Raw genomic sequence first — 23773 nt, forward strand, 5'->3', positions numbered from 1 at the left:
ATTACAGACGTCAGTTTTAAACCAACAAGATTACTCTGCCTAGTTTTACATACTGAACAGTTGGTTGTTTTTATGAGGGCTTTTGCACTTGTATTCTGAAAGCACCACCTTAACAAAAAGTGATGTTGCATGACTGTCCCAACGACAGCTGGCAGCAGCTATGGAAACATCCCAGGAACCAAAAGCCAGCCTGATGTTGCCCTCATGCAGTTGCGGCTCTTTCAGTGTGGCCATTCTAAGTAACCATGTACACGTGTGTGCTGCTTCTGGGATAAAGCACCTCTGTATGTTAGTTGTCTGAAGTCACATTGATGATATCAGTAGGTTATCTATTCTAATTTAGTAATGCATTACGAGTGCGCAGCTGAATGTGAGTTAGCTCCAAGGCAGGGATCAGCAAACTACTGCACATAGGCCAGCTGGCCTGCAGGTTGTTTTTGCAGATAGTTTTCTTAGAACACACACACATCTGTTTACATAAACACACCTACCTGATTACGGATTGCCAGTGGTTTCCAGGTGGAGTTAAATATGATGACATAGATAGTGACGGTAAGGCAGAGGAGGTCTCAGATGGAGATGAGGAACTTACTGGGACCTGGAGTAAAGGTCACTTTTGTTATGCATCAGCAAGGAGGTTGGGATGTGGCATTGTGCTTCTGCCCTAGGGATCTGTGGAACTTTGAACTTAAGAGTGATGATTTAGAGTATCTGGTGGAAAACATTTGTAAGCAGCAAAGCATGCAAGACGTGGCCTGCTTCTAAAAGGCTATGCTCATATGCGTGAGCAAAAATAATCTACTTGAAACTGGAACTTATATTTAAGAGGGAAGGAGCATGTAAAAGTTTGGAAAATTTGCAGCTCTGACGTGATAAAAAAGAAAAGCCTATTTTCTGGGGAGGAATTCAGACATGCTGCAGAAATTTGAATAAAAGGACAGCAAGGGCTGATAACCAAGGCAATGGGGAAAATTCTATTAATAGGTACGGTCCAAGTAACTGCATAAATTTCAGACCAATTAAAAGTATTAAAGATTAATAAAATGAAAAGCTTGCAATGATTGGTGATGGGTACATTGTGTATATGCAAATTGTTCATAAGGCTTCTCCACTAATTATGTTTCAGTTGTCTAATTTCTGTTTATTCTCATTGTGCAGAAGTAAGTTACTACCGACTCCAATACAAATTAGTGTAAATAGTGAATTGCTTGGTCTAAAATGAAAAGAGCACTCAACATAAAGCTCCTCAAAGCATTTCAGGTATCTTCATGACAGCCCCTCCTATTACGTACCAAATCCTAGGAGGGAAAAATGATTCCCTGGACCAGGCCCAAGGCCTTGCTGTCCTGCACAACCTCAGCACACTGCTTCCTGCATTCCAGCTGCTCTGGCTCTGACTCTAGCTGCACCCTTGGCTCAGATGGGCCCGGTACAGCTTAGGACACTGCTTCAGAGGCTGCAGGCTGTAAGCCTGTGTCTTCCACATGGTGTTAAGCCTGCAGGTGCATAGAGTACAAGAGTTGAAGCTTGGTAGCCTCTGCCTAGATTCAGAGGATATACAGAAAAAGCCTGGATGTCCAGACAGAAGCCTGCCGCAGGACCAGAACCATCATGGAGAACGTTTGCTAGGGCATTGCAAAGGGCAAAGGTGGGATTGGCGCCCTGATATGGAGTCCTCACTGGGGCACTGCCTAGTGGAGCTGTGTTAGATACAGTTAGGTTCCCTCTTCAAACAGCTTATCCAGCTTCCCCATTCTCTATCCTATAATTCCAAATAACCCCTTGCCTTTCCTGTGCCCCAATTTGTCTGAATATGCCCAGCCATGCCTGAACTTGCTACAACCCCAGCCTGCATTCCTTTCCTTAGTAGAGAATAGGTTACCTTCCTATTCCCTCCGTAATTGACCTTCCTTCTCTCTCTTCTCACCTCCCTTACCTTATCTAAGAATGTTTAAATATTTAGCCAGTCGGGACTAGTTTAGACTGTGTGGTCCAACCCTAGCCAATAGAGGAAAGACACAGAAGCACAAGCTGCATTAGAGATAATAAAACCCCTGCTTTCCTTTGTTCTGTATGCTTTTGCCATTGCTCCATACATGAGATGCACCCTTGTGCAGAAGTAAATTTGCCTTGCTGAGACGTTGTTTGTCTAAGTGCTTGTTTTCTTTGCGACTCCAAGCTCTTCTTCCCAACAAGCTATGAGAAGAGGTCCACCATCCTCCAGACCCCAGTATGGTAGGCATTCAACACCAGCTGGTGAGAGCAACTGCAGGGTCTATACCTTGCAGAGACAGGGGTGGAGCTCCCCATGGCCTTGGTAGCCCACTTCTTGTGCCACTGCACCCAGGATGTGAGAGAGGGAGTCAAAGGAGATTCTTGGAGAATCTCCTTAAAATCTAATGATTGCCTTGCTGGGTTTCGGACTTGCATGGGGCCTGTAGCCCCTTTCTTTTGGCCAATTTGTCCCTTTTAGAACAGGATAGAATATAACCAAATGCCTATATTCCCATTTTATCTAGGAAGTAACTAATTTGGTTTTGATTTTACAGGCTTATAGGCAGAAGGAACTTGCCTTGTCTCGGATGACACTTTGAGTTAATGCTGGAATGAGTTGACTTTGGAAGACTATTGGGAAGGCATAATTGTATGTTAAAACGTGAAAAGTGAGGAGCCAGGTGTGTAATGATATGATTTGAATCTGTGTCCCTGTCCAAATCTCACATTGAATTGTAATCCACAGTTTTGGAGGTAGGGCCTGGTGGGTAGTGATTGTATCATGCGGGTAACTTCTCATAGTTTAGCAACATCTCTGGTGGTACTGTATAGTGAGTGAGTTCTGATGAGATTTGGTCGTTTAAAAGTGTGTAGCACTTTTCTTCCTCTCTCTCTCCCTCCTGCTTTTCCCATGTGAGATGTGCCTGGTTTCCCTTCACCTTCCACCATGGTTGTTTCGTGAGTCCTCCCCAGAAGCAGAAGGTGTTATGCTTCCTTACAGCCTGCAAAGCCTTCAGCAAATTAATCCTCTTTTTTTTCTTTTTTTTAAATAAATTACCCAGTCTCAGGTGTTTCTTTATAGCAATGCTCGTTAGTAAAACACAGGACAGCAATTTTTATCATTTAACCAAGCAGACTCTTTTTAAGTGAAAAATATTTTTAGGTTTTTTCTTGGTTACACTTTTCTAGTTCACTTATGGCAGGTATGCTTATTTTTAAAAAACATTAAAGTTTAGGCCTTTAGAATTTGTTTGTAAAATAGTTATTGATTATTAAAAAAATACAAAACATGTTTTATTTGTCATGATTATAACAGTCAAAGGGAAGGGGTGGGTGACTCTTGAGAAACAGATGTGCTCCTGAGAAGTACTACAGTGGCAAAAAATTACTGGTCTAGATAAACAGTATTCCAGAAGTGAATTTTAAAAAAAAGTTGAGATGGTAACATACAAGGAAATAATGAATGCATTGTGACTTTTCACCTCCCCATACCCATTTTCTCATAGTTTGTTGAGGAGAAAGAGAAATGAGGATGCTGGCCTGATTTTGATTCCCAATGGGTAAGGCTCATGCAGAACTGCCCTGCTTACCATGTACTTTTATAAGTCTTTACCATCTTGGCACACTTGCATTCATTTTAGTCAAGTACTGTCACCTTTAGATTTCAGGCTTGCAGAGTCTTTAAAAAATGCACATTAGAGAACGCAGAGTCTTCTAACAGTAAAATCTCAGCTTATTAGGATGTTTAGTGACCAGGGTATTCAGAGTCAGTTAGAAAAGTGTCTTTAGAATTTCAGCATATGGAGATGTCTTTCATAGAGAAACCTGGAAGAGTTTGGCAAACCCTAGCATGTTGAGCATGGAGTATTGTCATCTGCATGGGCACTCAGACACCTGGACAAATCAATCAGCAGTAAGGCAGGATGGAGGGGTTCACAGAATACATGCTTCCCACTACCCAGAGCTGTGAGGAAATCATGAGGACTGACTGAGCATTCATTGTACACATGTGCACATGTTGGTTGCTATGCCCTGGGATGTGGCAGCAAAGAATAAGCATGTGAAATATTTAAAATTATTTATTAGGTGGATTAAATAAGCTCCCAGCACTCAGAAGAGAGCCAGGCATGTAACAGGTGCAATATATATGTTAGCTAATATCATAATTTAACAGAGACGAGGTTTTGCTACATTGCCCTGGCTGGTCCTGAACTCCTAGCCTCAAGCCATCCTCCCACCTCAGCCTCCCAAAGTGCTGCAATTACAAGCATGAACCGCTGTGCCCAACCTATTATTATTTTGGAATAACTATATTTAACCCACTGTTGCCAATGGTTTTGAAGTGTGGAGCCATTTTTCAGATGACACATGCTAAACTACTGAACAGCCTGAGAAATGTCGCTCTGAAGAGCATGCCTTGGCAAACACTCTCCTACTTACTCAGTCTCCAGTTGATTGGCTTCCAAGTTCATTTGGTTCTCATTTTTCCTAACAACAGCCCTGCAAATCATTACCCCCATTTGATGAGGTGCTGGCTGAGAAGGCTGCTTGCCCAGGTATGTTTCCCACCTGATTGTGACAAGGTGTTAGATTCTGAAAGCTGGTGGTGCTGGCCTCAGTTAGCTGAGTGATTCCAGTGTAGGGTCTTTCGAGGCTGCAGGCAAGATGTCCGCCCACCTAAGGTGGGATGGGGGCAGGAGGGGCTGTGTCCTGGCACCTCCCTCCTGTGGCTGCTGAGTTGGTATGGCTGTAGGCGGGGGGCCTCAGTGTTGTACCGTACTGGCCTTGCCGTGAGCACCCAAAGGGATTTTATCATACAAATTTGATTCTGTTTTATCAAGAGTTGCCAGTAGTACCTCCACTTCCAGTTGCGAAACCCCAAAATATCTCCAGACATTCGCTAATATCCCCTGGGAGATGGCGGGGATGCGGGGAGGGGGCAACAGCGGGCACTGTCAATCCTGTTCCAGAACACTGTATTAAAATACAGAAATGTGATGCCAATCCCATGCTTTTATTTAGGATTACATGTGTAACACATATGCTTCTGAGTGGGGAAGTAACTGTTTGCTCCAAGTAGAAAATGGTGCATCCTTTGTTGTCATGGGGCAAATGCTTAGTAAGGATTTGACCAATGTAGAGGAATGCTCAGCGTGCAGTGGCAGCCAAGTAGTGAGCATATGCAGCCCTGCACACAGCATGAGCTTGTCAGTGTTTGCCAAGCAGGACTCCGATATGCAGTCACTGCTGGCTATGGCTCTTAGGCAGGCAGGCTCCTGGCTCCTCCTTGTGTGTCCATCCCGTTTGTTGGCCACCCTGCCTGCTGGCACTAGGCCATCTGCTCCTTTTCCCAGGTTCTGGTTGCTCCAGCTTGGCCTCCCTCTGCCCATTCTGTGCACCTTTCATTCTTGGGGAGGAGGAGACTCAGGTAAAGAAGGATAAAGCAGAACGATGCCAGGAAATTCCACTGCTAGCCAGATGCCCCAAGGACTCCCATGCTCATAGTAGCATGGTTGACCCAAGCCAGGTGGCTGTCAGCTGCTGCCTGGAGAAACACAGTGTGGTCCAGCCACACAGTGGCATAGTATTCAGCTATAAAAAGAGTGAAGCTCTGGGCCAGGTATGGTGACTCAGCCTGTCATCCCAGCACTTTGGGAAGCCGAGGTGGGTGGATCACCAGGTCAGGAGATCGAGACCATTCTGACTAACATGGTGAAAACCGGTCTCTACTAAAAATACAAAAAATTAGCCGGGTGGGGTGGTGGTCGCCTGACTACTAAGCCAGGAGTTCGAGACCAACCTGGGCAATATAGTGAGACCCCATCTCTGTTTTTTAAAGACAATAAAATTTTTTAAAAGAAAAATAATAAAATGGTTAATTTTACATTAAGTTATTTTTACCCCAGCTGAAAACAACAACAACAAAAACCATGTAGGTGAATGTCCAAGGGAATGTCTATTTTGGGCGTGTGGTGTGCTGTTCTGGTTTTTCTTATATGAATGGGCTCTGAAGGCTGCATCAAAAGGGGAGTCTTTAAAGTTGCTAATTTTTTCCTGATACAAAAAGAATATAGTTTCTCAAAATGACTGCTTTCGAGGAATGCCCCTTTCTAAATTTGAAAACATAGTGTTAAAAAGAAGAGTCTCTCAGTGCTTTAGACCATTATTTCTTGTATTCAATTTAAAAATCCCTTATGGTGGTTTGCAGATCTGCAGAGAAATTCACAAAGCATGATTGAAGAGTGATGTGTAGTCTTTATAGTTGAATAGGAACAAACCAGCTGATTTGCGTATAGGATGAAATGTAGCTGAGGGCGCTATTGAGTTTGGACAACATTTGGCTAGACCTTTGTAACTTTTCAGCTCTATGAAACAATAATTGTGTGAAGAATTAAAAGGTGGAAAATGAACTGCATGTGGCTGGCTCACATATGCCTAGGTCTACTTCCAGACACAACGAACAGTGAAATGACAGTGTTGGTGATGCACCAGTTCAAGGAAATATACAAAGACTGCCTACTCACAAATACAGACACCAGCGGACTGATACAATGCTTGCACTTGAAGGTATAGAATTAGAAAACATAGGAAAACAACAGCAGACTGTTCTGTGTCCTTTTCTTTAAAACTATGTCTTGAAATTTCTGTGCTTCCCCCAAGAACATCTTTAAAAATGACAGTAAAAATACCTCCAGAGGAAACTTTCTGAATTCTAATATCCACATGAAAATGTTGCATTTTCTTCTGATTTTTCACAATAAAAGTATGGCAAACCTCATGAAGAAATGAATGTGGTAGAGGGCTTCTGAAATCTATGTATTAACATTTGTGATCAGCTAGTGAAATATTGTCATTGATTATATATAGTACATCCTTCATTCATTAAGCTAACTTTTATCAAGTATGTGTTATGTGTCAAGCCTAGATTGTAGAAATGGAACTTGAGGAAGACAGGACTCTTCCTCCTGTTTGGGTAGAAAAGGTATTATGTGTGTTACGAATGATGTGATGGAAGGAAACACAGGACAGCATTGGAAAATGGAGATCATCACCCAGAGATTCTGTATTCTACTTGGGGAATAGACTAAACATCAAAATACAGTAATTTAAACAAAATGCATTTACCCCTCATGTATTGGTACAAAGGCAGGCAATAGTCCCAGAAGGGTAGGTGTCAAATCCCCAAGAGCATCGGGGGATCCAGGTTCCTTTTGTGTTACTATCCTGCCTTCCTAAGGGTCAGACAGGCTCTCAAGCAACCCCCATGAGCACAAGTTGTGCGCATCCTTTCCCAGCTCTTCTCACCTACCATTGGCAAGAACTCAGTAGTGGAACACCCAGGGTCTGTTAGTGTGGTGTGCTTGTGTGACTGAAAGAAAAGGATAAGTCTTTTGGGGAGGAGCAGGCCTGGTGGAATCATAGTTTCTAAATCTTTGCGTTTTATCTAATTCAGTTTTTTGAAGAAATGTATGTAGCACCACAAACTCTATTCTTAACCTACTTTCTATGGAGAAGCAGGCACATGCTGTGTTGTATCAGCTTGGAGAGCCCCTTCAAAACCTCTCCACATTCATTGTGGAGGGACTGTCACTATACATGCACGGCACACCACGCCAAGAGGGGAGGACTACTGGAAAATTAAAATCTCTTTTGTATTTATCACATAATCAGCATTTAGTTGTAAAAATAAAGAGCATACGGCATTTGTTAAAATCATTTCCATTTCATAACAAATATTTGGCCATATGTAAACTTTCTTGCTGTGGCTGTTTTTTAATAATGTTTCAATTTGTGTACTAATAATTTGTAATAATAACAATGGGAAAATCAGTAATGAACAGGTGTTGGAAGGTCTGATTTCTCATTTTAATTTATTGTTTCTAGCTATAAACAAATTATTTTTGACATGTTGCATAACCAGAATAATGTTATTAAATAAAGTCATAATTCTCCTTTTTGGTGTTGATGACACCCAGATGATAATTACACTTAATGAGTTTAACAACACATATAAAAGATAATCTAAAATTTCAGGATCCTATTATGTGGGTTACCATCTGTTTTGGACCAAAGAATAAGAATTGGATTCCAGACTTTTTTCTGAACAGCTTGTAATAAGAGCTGTTCGTGTATTAATTACTTCTTGAACTATTGTGGGTTTTAATGTTTTAATTTACAAGCAATTTGGAATTTATGACATCTGCTCATATTTTGATACTTCATGCTACTTGCCAATTTTGTCATGAGGCTGTTTTTCCTCCTGGTAATTTACAACCTAATTCTGAAAATAGTAATTTGGTCTCTACCAGTTCACTCTAAGGAGAATTGCCCTGTTTCATCTCCACTGCAGATTTTTTTTTCATAAGTAAAAGTATCTTTGTTTTATAAACAAAATTAAGTTGCCATTGTGCCTGCTTCTCTGGTGCCCTTTCATTTCTGTTCAAAAAGTTAGAGATGAATTTAGTTTCACTCTCATTGTTTTACTTAAGTAGTTGGTTTTTTACAAATTGTCCTGGTTATTACTTTTGGTTGGTTTTTGTTTTTGTTTTTCAATGTACTCTAATGCAATTCAGGGTCCTGTGAACCTGATTGTAGAACTTTTTTTAAAAATCTCCTTTATTTAAACATCATAACTGTAAACATGACCCAGTGGGAATAATTTACTTGCAGTTCCTGAAAGTACTTCATGAGGTTCCTTATGAGTTCACTAATAACAAACACCACTCATAGCTTCGCTGGTAGACTTCAAGTATACTAAACCTGGTACCTTTTTATTATCACTTAAGACTATTTAGAGAAAATGGTGAGCCTTTAATTTTCTTAGTTCTTGAATTTGTAGTTGATAGAGGGTAAGTTAAACTCTCTAGGCGGGTGGCCAGGTGCAGTGGTTCATGGCTATAATCCCAGCACTTTGGGACGCTGAGGTGGGTGGATCACTTGAGCCTAGGAGTTTGAGACCCTGGTCAATATGGTGAAACCCTGTCTCTACTAAAAATACAAAAATTAGCCAGGCATGGCAGCGGTTGCCTGTAATCCCAGCTACTCAGGAAGCTGAGGCAGGAGAATCACTTGAACCTGGGAGGTGGAGGTTGCAGTGAGCTGAGAAAGCGTCACTGCACTCCAGCCTGGTTTACAGAGTGAGTCTCTGTCTCAAGGAAAACAAAAACAAAAACAAAAAACAAAAAGAAAAACTCTCTAGGAGGCTGGATTCATTCACAATCAAATAAATTTTATAAGAAAGCTGGTAAATATCATTAAATGGCATTTATAGTGACTAAAAAATAAAAACAATTTTTAATATAGAGGATGATTGCTTTATGAGATATAAATCTGGCTTACTGAAAAATCAGTGCAAATGAACCCTTGTGAAATAAAAATGTCTAAGAACAGTACTTGAGAAGTTGAGATGTCAGTTGGTGCCTTTGTTTTCCTTTATTTTAGAGGAGCCGAAGGAAAAAGATTCTGACCTGTTTCTGTGTTTTTATGAGCGCAATATATGAGAATGGTTATATGCGCACAAACATGCACTCTGGGGTTACTGGAAAGCTAGCTCCAACAATGGGAAACATCTTGCTACAGTGTGGTATGTTCTCCCAGTGGTGTGCACAGGTTCATGTATCAGTTGCATAAGGCACTGTTCCAGAAACAACAATAAGGGAATAAGGTTCAAGGAACCTTAATTTATCTTTAAACAATTTAATTTAAAATTAATTTAAATCTTTATATAATAGCAGTAGCAATAGCTGAGCTAATATTATCTATTTTGAGACTTTTCTTTCAGAACTTCTACAGGCATAATAATGCCTGACTGGTCATTTTAATTTCTCCTTTTTTTTTAGTTTGCAAACAAAACCCTGCAGTCTGTGCTTTAGACTAACACAGAAGTTAAGAACTAATAAGATGTGTTAAGTTTGAGTTAGGATGAAAAAGAAACCTAAAAGAATGGGAGGGGTGAGAGGTAAAAACACCCTAAGGATTTTTAAGTCTTTTGTTCTAAACCTTTCCCTTTCTCCCTAGGCTGGTCCCCACAGACGGCTTGCCATTTGTATGACTGGATGCTGAGAAGCCTGCTGGTTCAGAGGTCCACACATGAAGTTACCATAAAGGTAAGCAGCCCAGCATGCCATTGGATCCTTGTCCTTGTACCTGAAATATATTTCAGGAGCAAAACTGCATTTTGCCAAAACGGAATCCCTTCTCTTTTAAATTATGTTTTCAGGGAAAGTGGCACGTCTTTGTCCTTGCTGAAATTGAAGCCATTAGAGAAACCATTATTAAATCCTTATGAGCTGCAAAGTCAATTCTAAATGAGGAATTCGCCTTTTTACTGCCTTCTGAGAATTTTGGATCCTGAATGAGCAATAACAAACTTTTCTGGGTGTTACCAGTCGAGGATAACACCTTCTAAAATCAACCTCTCTTGTGAATATTATAATTATGCAGACTTGTTAATTGTAATTGGGCACACGAGTATAGATTTTATTTGGCTCCTTTATCTTCATTTTGTGCTCCATTAGTTTTTTAATATGATTTGTGTCTGTCTGCATTGATTTGCTAGTTAACTGTGAAACTTATTAGAAAATCATGCAGATTACTGTGTGTAAATCTGGTGAGATGCTAAGGTTTCCTGATTAGCAAACCAAACAGTTCTATGTGGCCAGGTGTCAAAAGTTGAAACCGATACCCAGACTAAAACTAAGACCTGCACCCCAAAAGTTCTGTAAAAGTTATCCTATTACCTTTTGGTACATAGAATTATAGTTTTATTTTACTTAGTTGCTACTTAATTTTCTGGTTCTTTCTCTAAGGCATTTTTAGTTTTTTTTTTAAAAACTATAGAAATTTGGTAACTTGAAAGCATAAGGATGGAATTTTGAGGGAGATTTTTGCTTTACTGTTTTGAGAGAACCAACTAGAACTAAACTGTAGGCTTAAATTTAACTAAAATAGGAAGCTTACTGTTTGAGGTAGTTTTGTTTAAAGCAAGATATACGTATATTGTTTTAACAAGTTAAACATGTAGAGGTATTTGAGTGTTATTTGACTTAAATATTTGAAAGGTGTTGTTTGTTAATAAAAACAAAATTTGTAATATATTAGTGAATTTGAATTTTTCGATTGGCTCTTTCATTCAGTATAATGTTTTTGAGGTTCATGTGCATTGTGGCATGTGTCATTCCTTTTTACATTAGAATAATATCTCATTGTGTGGCTAGATCATGAATAGAACATGTTTTATCCATGCATCAGTTGATGGAAATTGGGGTTGTATTTCCCTTTGGGCTACTATGAAAAAGATGTCAGGAATACACATACACAAGTTTTTGTGGGGACTTACATTTCATTTCTTTGTGGTATCTACTTAGAATTGGGTCATTTGGTACCTCTGTTGAACATTTTGTGGAACTATTGTTATGTTCCTCAAAACATAAAGTGGTCAAAGTGGCTGTTATGTCAGTCAATATTTTTTGAAATGCCATTGAACCATATTCTAAATGTGAGAGGGATGATGGGAGGGGGTCCTTTCTCTCATCAGTGTTTTGACTGGGTATTAATTTCAGTACTTTGGGAACATAAGCTTCAGTTTAATTCAATCTAGTATACGCTGAATTTCTCCTGTGTGTGAGGTGTCTGTGTTTGGCCTTATAAATGACTGAGTGTTTTTGTGGCCTTTCATACCTTATGCAGTTTATAGATGCAGGTGGTAATTTGGGATTATCCTGAAAAAGGGCACTCTGTTGCTATTGTTCATCAGTAAGGCTGGGAATAACCCGTCTAACGTACTCTTTCTGCCTGTGTTGGGCACTGTGGCTTAGAAAGTGAAGGCTTATAATTGTTTCCTTGAGATGTGTGTGGTTTCAACACATGTCCTCCTTTCAAAGTCATCCATAACAGACCTGGGTAATTGTGTTTTATTGACTCTCAGTCTTAAACTGGTTGGTAAGATTATGAGGAATGTTCACATTAGGGGCGTTCACATTGAGGTTCTTAGGCAGGAAGATTCCACACCAAGAAGGGACTAGGCAGTTGTTCTCTGAAGTAGAGGTGGGAAAATCTGTTGTAAAGCGAGAAGGACTGAGAGCAGGCTCAGCAAATGTGGTCTGTGATGGGCCTGATGTAAGGGGCTTAGGATTTGTGGGCCAGGCAGTTGCAGCTGCTTTACTCTGCCATTGCATTATGAAGGCCTTACAGAGATGAATGAACATGGCTGAGTGCCAAGAAAACTTTATTTATAGACATTGATACTGGGTTGCAGTTTGCTGACTCTGACCTAGAGCAACACACTGTTTTTTTTTTTTTCCTTTTATGTCTCTTTATTTTTATTTTAAGTACTTGGGTACATATGCAGGATGTGCAGATTTGTTACACAGGTAAACATGTGCCATGGTGGTTTGCTGCACCTATCAACCCATCACTTTGGTATTAAGCCCAGCATGCATTAGCTGTTTTTCCTAATGTTCTCCCTCCCCACTCTCCAAACCCCAGTGCCAGCATGTGATGTTCCCTGCCCTGTGTCCATGTGTTCTCATTGTTCAACTCCCACTTGTAAGTGAGAACATGTGGTGTTTGGTTTTCTGTTCTTGTGTTAGTTTGCCGAGAATGATGGTTTCCAGCTTCATCCATATCCCTGCAAAGGACATGAACTCATCCTTCTTTATGGCTGCATAGTATTTCATGGTTTATATGTGCCACACTTTCTTTATCCAGTCTGTCATTGATGGGAATTTGCATTGGTTCCAAGGCTTTGCTGTTGTGAACAGTGCTACAATAACATACATGTGCATGTGTCTTTATAGTAGAGTGATCTATAATCCTTTGGTATATACCCAGTAATGGGATTGCTGGGTCAAATGGTAATTCTAGTTCTAGGTCCTTGAGGAATCCCCACACTGTCTTCCACAATGATTGAATTAATTTACACTCCCACCAACAATGTAAAAGCATTCCTATTTCTCCACATCTTCTCCAGCATCTGTTTCCTGACTTTTTAATGATTGCCATTCTAACTTGTATGAGATGGTATCTCATTGCAGTTTTGATTTACATTTCTCTAATGACCATTGATCATGAGCTTTTTTTCGTATGGTTGTTGGCTGCATAAATGTCTTCTTTCAAGAAGTGTGTGTTCGTATCCTTCACCCACTTTTTGATGGGGTTGTTTTTTCTTGTAAATTAGTTTAAGTTCTTTGTAGAGTGTGGATATTAGCCCTTTGTCAGATGGATAGATGGCAAAATTTTTTTCCCATTCTGTAGGTTGCCTGTTCACTCTGATGATAGGTTCTTTTGCTGTGCAGAAGCTCATTAGTTTAATTAGGTTTCTACTTGAGCCTTCCCTGGCCTTAGGAAATAGGTCAACTCTTGTTTTTTTGGAAAACATTTCACCTGGTCTTTTTTTTTTCTTACGTATAATTATGGAATGTTTATGTAATTACATAATTACAAAATATAACGCATCATATATTAATTACCTTCATGTGTATAATAGCATAGATATTATTTTCTTTAATCACCTCACACACACAAAAAAGAGAAACACACAGGCAGTGTTTCAAAACTGTGTTCTTTTTTCAAACAGAGGGTGGTTCCAACTTCATCAATACCTCATCACCGTGAGGTGAGGCTAAGATGAGCATAACCAGTGACGAGGTGAACTTTCTGGTTTATCGGTATCTCCAGGAGTCAGGTAAGAGGCTTGGTTTTCTGTTGGGAGGAAATTCATCCTGAGCATCTTACGAGCAGAATGATCAACCCTTGATTCAAAACCAGGCTGTAGAAGAAGAAGAGCTAAGAAAGTTCTTAGTGCTAACAGGGAGAAGAGAAGGTTCTGGAGCCATGTCATCCCACCTTCCTCAACGACAATGACCCGAGTGGACTTTGTTATCTCTACATGTTTACTACACACAGCTGTTTTCCTAACCAATATACAGAGCCAGTGGATTTGTTTCCTAGGACTGCCATAACGCAATACTGCAAACTGGGATGGCTTAAAAGGAAATACGTTGTCTCCTATTTCCTGAGGACAGAAGTCCAAGATCAAGATGTGGGAAGGTCAGCTCTTTCTGAGGGCGAGTCTCCTGTGCCCGTCCTGGCTCCTGGGGCCTTGCTGCAGTCCTTGGATTCCTTGGCTTGTAGGGGCATCACCCTCGTCTCTTGTGCTCAGATTTGACCACATTTCCCTGTGGTAAAGACAGTCAGATTGGTTTAGGAATTCACTCTACTCCAGGATAACCTAATTTTAGTAATTGATTCAGAATCCAGTGATAATTATATCTGCACTGACCCTGTTTCCAAATAGCATCACATTCTGAGGTGCACTGTTGATGAGCACTTTAGCCTGTGAATTTGTGGGGGTGAGGGCACAGTTCAAACACCAGCATTTGTTTTGGAGTCTTTTTAAGGTTTGTGCCCTTAATACCAGATTGAATATACAGTATGGAACTTGATTATTTGAAAAGGAACTCCCAGTTCCTTGGCACCCCCTCCCAGAGATGTATGTATTCAATTTGAGGGAAGCCAGTCTGTGGTCCCTTGGGCATGGGTTCTCTCACTGCTGTGTAGGGTACAATATAGGCATTGGAGCCACCCAGAATGGCTCAAGATGTGATCGTTAAACAAGTCTGAGTGAGGCCTGTTCATTTGAGCCTTGGTTTTCCTGCCCAGGCAAATGTGATCAAGTATGTGAGGCACGTAACATGTTGTAAATAAGTGCCCTCCCCATCAAGCCTGGGTTTCTGTGTCTTGTGCTCCCAGCTACCATTATTCATGGGAAGTGCATGTGCTTTCTGCATATATATCAGGTACCTTGGATTGGCTCTTGTCAGATGCAGTATAAGCAATTGGTATACAAAACAAAATAGGTACTGCCTCACCCCTGGGAATTAGGGAAATAATAACCCCTGTGCTAATACCTCAACCTTGGCTCTTAGACTAGCACAGGTGATCTCCTGTCTCAGAGCTCAAAGCTTCCCAGAGGTGGCTGCAAATGGAAATCATGCATACCAAAACCTGCCTCCCTTTTCACTAATGGCATGTAGTTTAGCATTTAGCAACACCTCTGCACAAGGACGTGATGAAGGCCAAAGAGACTCACAGCATGTAAACAAGTTCCAGGCTGGAGCTGTCAGGTGTAAAAGTTCATGTGCACGGAGACAGAGCCATGCTGCTTGCTGGTCTCCAGGGTCCCCGAGTGTGAGCTTTGCTGGCCTCTTGGCAGAAGCCCCCAACTCTCCCCAGAAAGATCGTCTTCCTTATTCAGTGCTTGTTTATGAAGCTTCTGTAACCAGGCAGTTGAGATGGAGAGCTAGAAGCACAATAATGCGTAGACCTTGGCAAATGTCAACTTTATGTAATATCTGTGAGCTTCATTTCCTGATTCGACAGTGTTGCTGAAGTAAGATACCTTAGGTGGAGTTGGTATTGAAGAGAGAGACTATTGTACTTTCTTCCAATTATTGTGTGTATTGTGGTACTTTCTTTTTTTGAAATGGGGTCTCACTTTGTTGCCCAGGCTGGCGCTCACTGCAGCTTCAACCTCCTAGGCTGAAGCCGTCCTTCCACGTCAGCCTCCCAAGTAGCTGAGACTACAGGCATACCAACATGCCCAGCTAATTTTTGTAATTTTTGTAGAGACAGGGTTTCACCATGTTGCCCACGCTGGTCTAGTACTCCTGGTTTTCAATGATCCACCCACCTTGGCCTCCTAGGGTGCTGGGATTATAGGTGTAAGCCACTGCGCCCAGCCACTGGAACTTTTTGGAGTACTCCACAAGGTTGTATTTAAAGGAAAAAGGGAGCAAAGAAGTGTTCATTCTTGGGATGTTTTCTATGTTTACCTCAAGTCCTGAAGTTTTGGTTAGGTCAATATTTATTGAGCCGCAATCAAGAAAGAGCACCTTCTCCTCAGCCTATCAATGTCTCCCTTCTACCTTAAGGAAAAAGGAAGGCCGATTGCAGTGGCTCACGCCTGTAATTCCAGCACTTTGGGAGGCCGAGGCAGGCAGAGCAGGAGGTCAGGAGTCAAGACCATCCTGGCTAACACAGTGAAACCCCATCTCTACTAAAAATGCAGAAAATTAGCCGGGCATGGTGGCACGCTCCTGAAGTCCCAGCTAGTCGGGAGGCTGAGGCAGGAGAATGGCATGAACCCGGGAGGCAGAGCCTGCAGTGAGCCAAGATCGCGCCACTGCACTCCAGCCTGGGTGAGAGTGCGACACTCCGTCTCAAAAAACAAACAAACAAACAAAAAGATCATGCCACCGCACTCCAGCCTGGGCGACAGAACGACACTCCGTCTCAAAAAAGAAAAAAGAAAAAGGAACATGTTTCCTTGATCATGTTCCCTCCTCAAGCACCTGTACTCTCATTCCTGCACCCCACCAAACTCATTAAAAACAGATTCTGCACCTCAGAAAATGATTCATTCCTCAAATACCTCTGGTCTGACTTTCTCCATTAGAAGTCTTCAGTAAGTTCTGGGTTCCCATATCCAGTAATCTTACTGCAACTGGCATTCCTCCTTCCCTGCTCATCCATCCTTACCTGTGTGCAGCAGGAAGTGGGTATGGGGATGGGGGTGGTGAGGAAGGGAGTAGGTGTTGACCTGCAGTGCAGCTGGACAGGGTTCCCTGGAAGATCTGCTCAGAATCCTCAACCTCGCCTTCCAGGTGCAGTGATGGACAAGTTCTCTAGAGTCACCGAGCTTGTGGCCTGAGTCCTGCTTCTGAGCCCTGGACCCAGCAGAATAGATGCCATTCCTGTCCAACTGTTCATCTCCTTCACCACCAGTGTCTCTCTTCCTCCCCTCTACCAGTATCCATGATGTCAGTTAGGATGCATTAGGCTGCAAGAAAGGGAATCTTCAGTGGAGCACTGATATCCTCAGATAGCAGGGGAGTACGGTGTTGAAGAAGGATCCAAGACACACAGCTCTTCAAACTCAGGAAGGAGCCTCAAAAATGGCTCAAACTCAGGAAGGAGCCTCAAAAATGGCTCTGTTTTGTTCCTCTGCCCACAACAGGCAGATGTCAGGTCATCTGACTTTTAGCAAACCATGTATATTTCCTAACCTGTGTGGATTAGTGGATTTTCATTGTTGCCCTGCAGGGCCTTTGCCATCAGAAGCACTCAGTGGATGTTATCCATAGGTGGCATCTCAAAGCAGCACACTCATGGCAGTCAGAAAAAGGAAACTAATTAGGCAAAAATTTTAAGTAGTAGACAACTTTTGCATTACCAAGTTCTAGTGCCAAAAGGAATTTGTTGTGTTTGCATGAGTTTAGCAGTCTGGCATTGATGGGTGACTCTATTGGCCTCTGTCTTACGGGATCCATTGCCTGGTCACTTGTGCTATCTGGGCAGCTTTTAAGAATCACATGGTGGCCATGTGCCTTTCCCGTGAGCTCATGTTACCATCCCAGGAGCAGAGAAGCAAGGGAGCGAGCCCCTAGAAATGTGCACAGCCTGCACCTGCTGTAGTGAGCAGTTCCTCCAAATGCTGGGGGAGTTGTGAGTTGTTTGCCCCCGCATATTTCTGAACACAGCCAGGGAAGTGGAAGTCCATTTTCCACTTAGTATGGAAAGAGAGAAAATTTGTCAGATGAGTTCCTGTAAACATAATAAGTATTTCCTCTGGGACTTCATCACCCAAAGTCCAAACTATAAAGAAGACATGTTCTTCCATACCCAGATTTTTAGCATACATGAGATAATTCACACAGACTTGCAAGGCATTATGAGGAACATGGGGACAGAACCACAGATTCGAACTGAATTTAGCTGGGAAAGAACTGCCTGCAACATAATCAAGTGATAGATTCGGGGGAAGGGAGGTATGTGTGAAAATATTTTTTGTTTGTTTGTTTTGTCAGATGGGCTTCCTCTGTCACCCAGGCTGGAGTACAGTGCTGCGACCGTGACTTACTGCAGCCTCTACCTCATGGGACCAAGTGATCCTCCTATCTCATCCTCCCAAGTAGCTGGAACCATAGGCATGTGCCACCTCACCTGGCTAATTTTTATATTTTTTGTAGGGACAGTGTCTCACTGTGTTCCCCAAGCTGGATTTGAATTCCTGTGTTCAAAGGATCCTTCTACCTTGGCCTCTCAATGTGCTGGGATCATAGATATGCACCACAACACCCAACCAAAATGATTTTTTAAAGAAGGGGAAAATACTGTCTAAAGAGGAAGGAAGAACGGAATGTGAGGAGCTGTCTTGAGCATAGTCAACACACATGACAGTTCTGTCATTTCAAAATTGCCTAGTGTCCCTTTGTGCTGAGCCCTCTTCCATTCCTTGCCTGCACCTTGCAGCCTACTCTGTGTTCTGTTCATAGAGTTTTGCACTCGTAAGAATGGCATAGAGATGGCATCATGCATTGTGTGGTCTGAGAGTGTGACGTCTTTTATTCAACCTCATGCATTTGAGATTCATGCATGCTATTGTGTGCACCAGCCATTCTTTCTTTAATAGCTAAGTGACATTTCATTTTGAAGGCCTTTTCAGTGATTTGTTTATCCATCCTCCTGTGGAAGGACATTTGGGTGCTTTCTAGGTTTTAGGGATTCCAACATAAACTGCAAAAAACATTTTCATACAGATCTTTTGTGTGAACATAGGTTTTCACTTCTCTTGGGTAAATATCTAGGAGTGGGATTGCTGGTTCGTGTGGTTAAGTGTAGGTTTCAGAAACCAGTGCATTCTTTTCCAACTAAGGCGGAGGCAAGACACATGATAAATATGAATGGTTTTACAGAGATGAGTTCTGTTGCAGAGCTTGTCTGCCTGTTGCTCAAGGCATATTGGAAAGTATGTAAAAAGACATTAGCTCTGGTGTATATATCTGCAGAACACTCTGAAGTTTGATTCTTTTTCTGAGGGTTTGCAGTTAGCCTTCTGGGCTAATTTCATGAATCTGTCAGGGTCACAGTTTCCGTGGGCAGACATGAATGTCGCCCAGGTCTGCTGAGTGACAGAGCATCCTGGTTTGCACACCTTCCGCTCCTTCAGCAGTGCTGTTGGTGTAACTTTCTGCATATAAACAGAAAACTCTACAGTCTGGTTAGCCCTCTGGTGGGTAGACTCCAGAGTCTGCATAGGACAGAGGCCTGTCTATTCTGGCTTTCAGAAAACAGGGTTCCTACCGGCTGGACCATATGGCAGCCAGGAAAGATCTCTGTGCATTTGCCCACATACCCATGCTGTACAAGTCATCAAAAATCCAGTGAAGCATTTTCCCCACCTATATATTTAACTTCTAAATCTACTTATCTTTCAGATAGATAGATAGATAGAGACAGGCTAGATAGATTAGACAGGTTAGATAGAATAGATAGGTAGATAGATACATAAATATTAATAGATACATTAAGTAGATAGTTTAGAGTAGATATTGATAGATTAGACAGATGATAGATATAGGTACATAGGCCGAGAGATTGATAGATTAGACACAGTAGCTATTAATAAATAGATAGTAGATGTTAATAGGTTAAATAGATGGATTAGATAGAGTAGATATTAATATATTTGAAAGATGATGATACATAGATAAGAGACAGATAATAATATATCAGAAGAGTAGATATTAATAGATAAATTAGATAGGATAGATTGATTAGATTAGATAGATACATTGATTTCCTGGCTATGTGACATACTTCACCTGCAGTACTTCTCTCTGGTGATGATGTCATTCAGATGAGTTAGTGTAAGAGGAGTGAGTACGCAGAAGAGTGAATGAGATCTCAGTGGCCTCCTCTTTCCACAGCAAGCCCAAGCACAAAGATAAAAGGCTACACTGAGCACTCAACACACAGTGAGGTTAGGCTCTCCATAAGGAGTATGTAGCAGATGACCCAGCAACTTCACAACTGGTGTGGGTCTTGGTTAGAGTGAGGTAAGGTGGAGGGGAAGCACTTCCCTGAGGTGTTCCTGTGTTCCAGTGCTCCTCGTATCCTAGGCTTCTGAACAGAGGGCTGTCAGTTGAGTGGGTGGTTCTTGTCACCTCCTGTTGGCCTGGTGTTTCATGGTTCTGGAGTTTCTGCCCAAGTGGAGACCAAGGTCTGTTCTGTGCCAGTCTCCTCCTGTCACATCTGTAAGCTGCTGTTGTGAGGGTGGTGGTGTCAAGGTCAGCTGAATGGAAAGACATGCTCCCTCCTTCCAAGACTGACCTCACACTTTAGGGGAGTAGTACAGTGTACTTTAAAAAACCTCAGCAGAAACAACACAGATATCCATTGACAGAGGAAATTCCATCAAAAGCATGTATGCATCCATACAGTGTAATATCATGACTGAGCTTTGAAAAGGAAGGAAATTCTGACACAGGCTACAGCATGGATGACCCTCAAAGAAATTATACCAAGTGAAATTAGGCAGTCACAAATGGCAGATACCGTAGGATTCTACTTGTAAGGGATACCTTGAGGAGTCTAGTCCAAAGACACAGACCGTGGAAGGGTAGTTGCTGGGGCATGGGGAGAAACGGAGGGTGTGGAGTTCGTATTTAAGGGTACAGTTTCAGTTCTGCAAAATGAATAAAATTCTCGACACGTTTGGTGGTGAAGGTTGCACAACAGTGTGAATGCACCTAATGCCTCTAAACTGTGCACTTAAAGATGGTTAAGATGGAGGCCAAGGTGGGAGAATCACTGGAGGCCAGGATTTCAAGCAAGCTTGGGCAACATAGCAACACCCTATCTCCACGAAAAACATTTCAAAAATTAGCTAGGCATGGAGGCTCACATCTGTAATCCAGCACTTTGGGAGGCTGAGGTGGGAGGATTGCTTGAGCCCGGGTGTTCAAGGCTGCAGTGAATGGGGATCATGACAGTATACTGCAGCCTGGGCAACAGTGAGACCCTGTCTCCACAAAATAAATGTGTATTTTTACCACAGTTTTGGACGACAGGTCACAGTGAGATGGTCCATGTGTAGATGCGTTAAGTTTAGAAAATTAGTCTCAGAAGAGAGAACCACAGGAATATTATTACATTATAACTTAGAGTGAATTATAATTAGTGTGAATTTCCAGTAATTATTACATGATAAGGGCTTTTTCATAGTTGTGTTCAGTGTTTGGGGCAAGTCCCTAGCACAGACAGTGTCATTTGTTAGCTACACTGGTATCTGACGAAATTTGGTTAGGAAAAAAATTAAGCAGAAAATGTAGCTTTAGTCATAATAGCAATATTCTGGAAAAAAGGCCATTATCCCTCAGTGGATATGGGTGAGGAAAGCTGTGTTGTCTTTGTGCCATGGAGCACTGCTCAGCTGTGAAAAGGAAGGAGCTGTGAATATGTGCAATAAGCTAAAGAAACCTCCAGAGTAATGTGCTAAGTAGAAAAAGCTGTCTCATAACATACCAGAATCTCTGGGACACATTTAAAACAGTGTGTAGAGGGAAATTTATAGCACTACCTGCCCATAAGAGAAAGCAAGGAAGATCTAAAATTGACACCCTAACATCACAATTTAAATAACTAGAGAAGCAAGAGCAAACAAATTCAAAAGCTAGCAGAAGACAAGAAATATCTAAGATCAGAGCAGAACTGATAGAGAGACACAAAAAACCATTAAAAAAATCAATGAATCCAGGAGGTGGTTTTTTGAAAAGATCAACAAAATAGGTAGACAGCTAACCAGACTAATAAAGAAGGAAAGAGACAAGAATCAAATAGACACAATAAAAAAATGATAAAGGGGATATCACTACCAATCCCACAGAAATACAAACTACCATCAGAGAATACTATAAACACCTCCACAGAAATCAGCTGGAAAATTTAGAAGAAATGGATACATTCCTGGACATATGCACCCTCCCAAGACTAAACCAAGAAGAGGTTGAATCCCTGAATAGACCAATAACAGGCTCTGAAATTGAGGCAATAATTAGTAGCTTACCAACAAAAAATGCTCCAGGACGAGACAGATTCACAGGCAAATTCTACCAGAGGTACAAAGAGGAGCTAGTACCATTCTTTCTGAAACAATTCCAATCAATAGAAAAAGAGAGAATCCTCCCTAACTCATTTTATGAGACCAGCATCATCCTGATACCAAAACTTGGCAGAGACACAACAAAACAAGAAAATTTCAGGCCAGTATCCGTGATGAACATCGATGCAAAAATCCTCAACAAAATACTGGCAAAAAATCCAGCAGTACATCAAAAACCTTATCCACTACGATCGAGTTGGCTTTATCCCTGGGATGCAAGGCTGGTTCAACATACACAAATCAGTAAACGTGATTCATCACATAAACGGAACCCGTGAGAAAAACCACATGATTATCTCAATACATGCAGAAAAGGCCTTTGACAAAAATTCAACAACCCTTCATGCTAAAAACTCTCAACAAACTAGGTATTGATGAAACATATCTCAAAATAATAGGAGCTATTTATAACAAACCCTCAGCCAATATCATACTGAATGGGCAAAAACTGGAAGCATTCCCTTTGAAAACCTGCAAGAGACAAGGATGCCCTCTCTCACCACTCCTTTTCAACATAGTATTGGAAGTTCTGGCCAGGGCAGTCAGGCAAGAGAAAGAAATAAAGCATATTCAATTAGGAAGAGAGGAAGTCAAATTGTCCCTGTTTGCAGATGACATGATTGTATATTTAAAAAACCACATTGTCTCAGCCCAAAACCTCCTTAGGCTGATAAGCAACTTCAGCAAAGTCTCAGGATACAAAATCAATGTGCAAAAATCACAAGCATTCCTATACATCAATAACAGACAAACAAACAGCCAAATCATGAGTGAACTCCCATTCACAGTGGCTACAAAGAGAATAAAATACCTAGGAATCCAACTTAGAAGGAATGCGAAGGACCACTTCAAGGAGAACTACAAACCACTGCTCAAAGAAATGAGAGGACACAAACAACTGGAAAAACATTCCATGCTCAGGGATAGGAAGAATCAATATCATGAAAATGGCCATAATGCCCAAAGTAATTTATAAATTCAGTGTGATCCCCATCAAGCTACCATTGACTTTCTTCACAGAATTGGAAAAAACTACTTTAAATCTCATATAGAACCAAAAAAGAGCCCATATAGCCAAGACAAACCTAAGCAAAGAGAACAGAACTGAAGGCATTGCGCTACCTGACTTCAAACTATGCTACAAGGCTACAGTAACCAAAACAGAATGGTACTGGTGTCAAAACAGATATGTAGACCAATGGAACAGAACAGAGGCCTCAGAAATAACACCACACATGTACAACCATATGATCTTCGACACACCTGACAAAAACAAGCAATGGGAAAAATATTCTCTATTTAATAAACGGTGTTGGAAAAACTGGCTAGCCATAGGCAGAAAGCTGAAACTGATCCCTTCCTTACACCTTATACAAAAATTAATATAAGATGGATTAAAGACTTATACGTAAGACCTAAAATGATAAAAACCCTAGAAGAAAACTTGGGCAATACCATTCAGGTTATAGGCATGGGCAAAGACTTCATGACTAAAACATGAAAAGCAATGTCAACAAAAGCCAAAATAGACAAACAGGATCTAATTAACTTAAAGAGCTTCTGCATAGTAAAAGAACCTATCATCAGAGTGATCAGGCAACCTATAGAATGGGAAAAATTTTTGTCATCTATCCATCTGACAAAGGGCTAACATCCAGAATCTACAAAGAACTTAAACAAATTTACAAGAAAAAAAAGTCAAAAAGTGGGTGAAGGATGTAAACAGACATTTCTCAAAACAAGACATTTATGTAGCCAACAAACATATGAAAAAAA

General features: G+C 41.3%; 1 protein-coding gene across 1 annotated transcript in view; it reads left to right on the plus strand.

The window, feature by feature from the left end:
* Positions 1 to 23773, plus strand: part of TBL1Y (transducin beta like 1 Y-linked) — a 150925-nt gene that overhangs the window by 50606 nt on the left and 76546 nt on the right. Inside the window, exons 2-3 of the mRNA XM_055377247.2 lie at positions 10012 to 10100; positions 13571 to 13678. Coding sequence (XP_055233222.1) covers positions 13621 to 13678 — 58 coding nt within the window. The 5' untranslated portion in view covers positions 10012 to 10100; positions 13571 to 13620. The remainder of the gene's footprint in view (positions 1 to 10011; positions 10101 to 13570; positions 13679 to 23773) is intronic.

This window comes from Gorilla gorilla, chromosome Y, assembly GCF_029281585.2.
Source record: "Gorilla gorilla gorilla isolate KB3781 chromosome Y, NHGRI_mGorGor1-v2.1_pri, whole genome shotgun sequence".
NCBI lineage: Eukaryota > Metazoa > Chordata > Mammalia > Primates > Hominidae > Gorilla > Gorilla gorilla.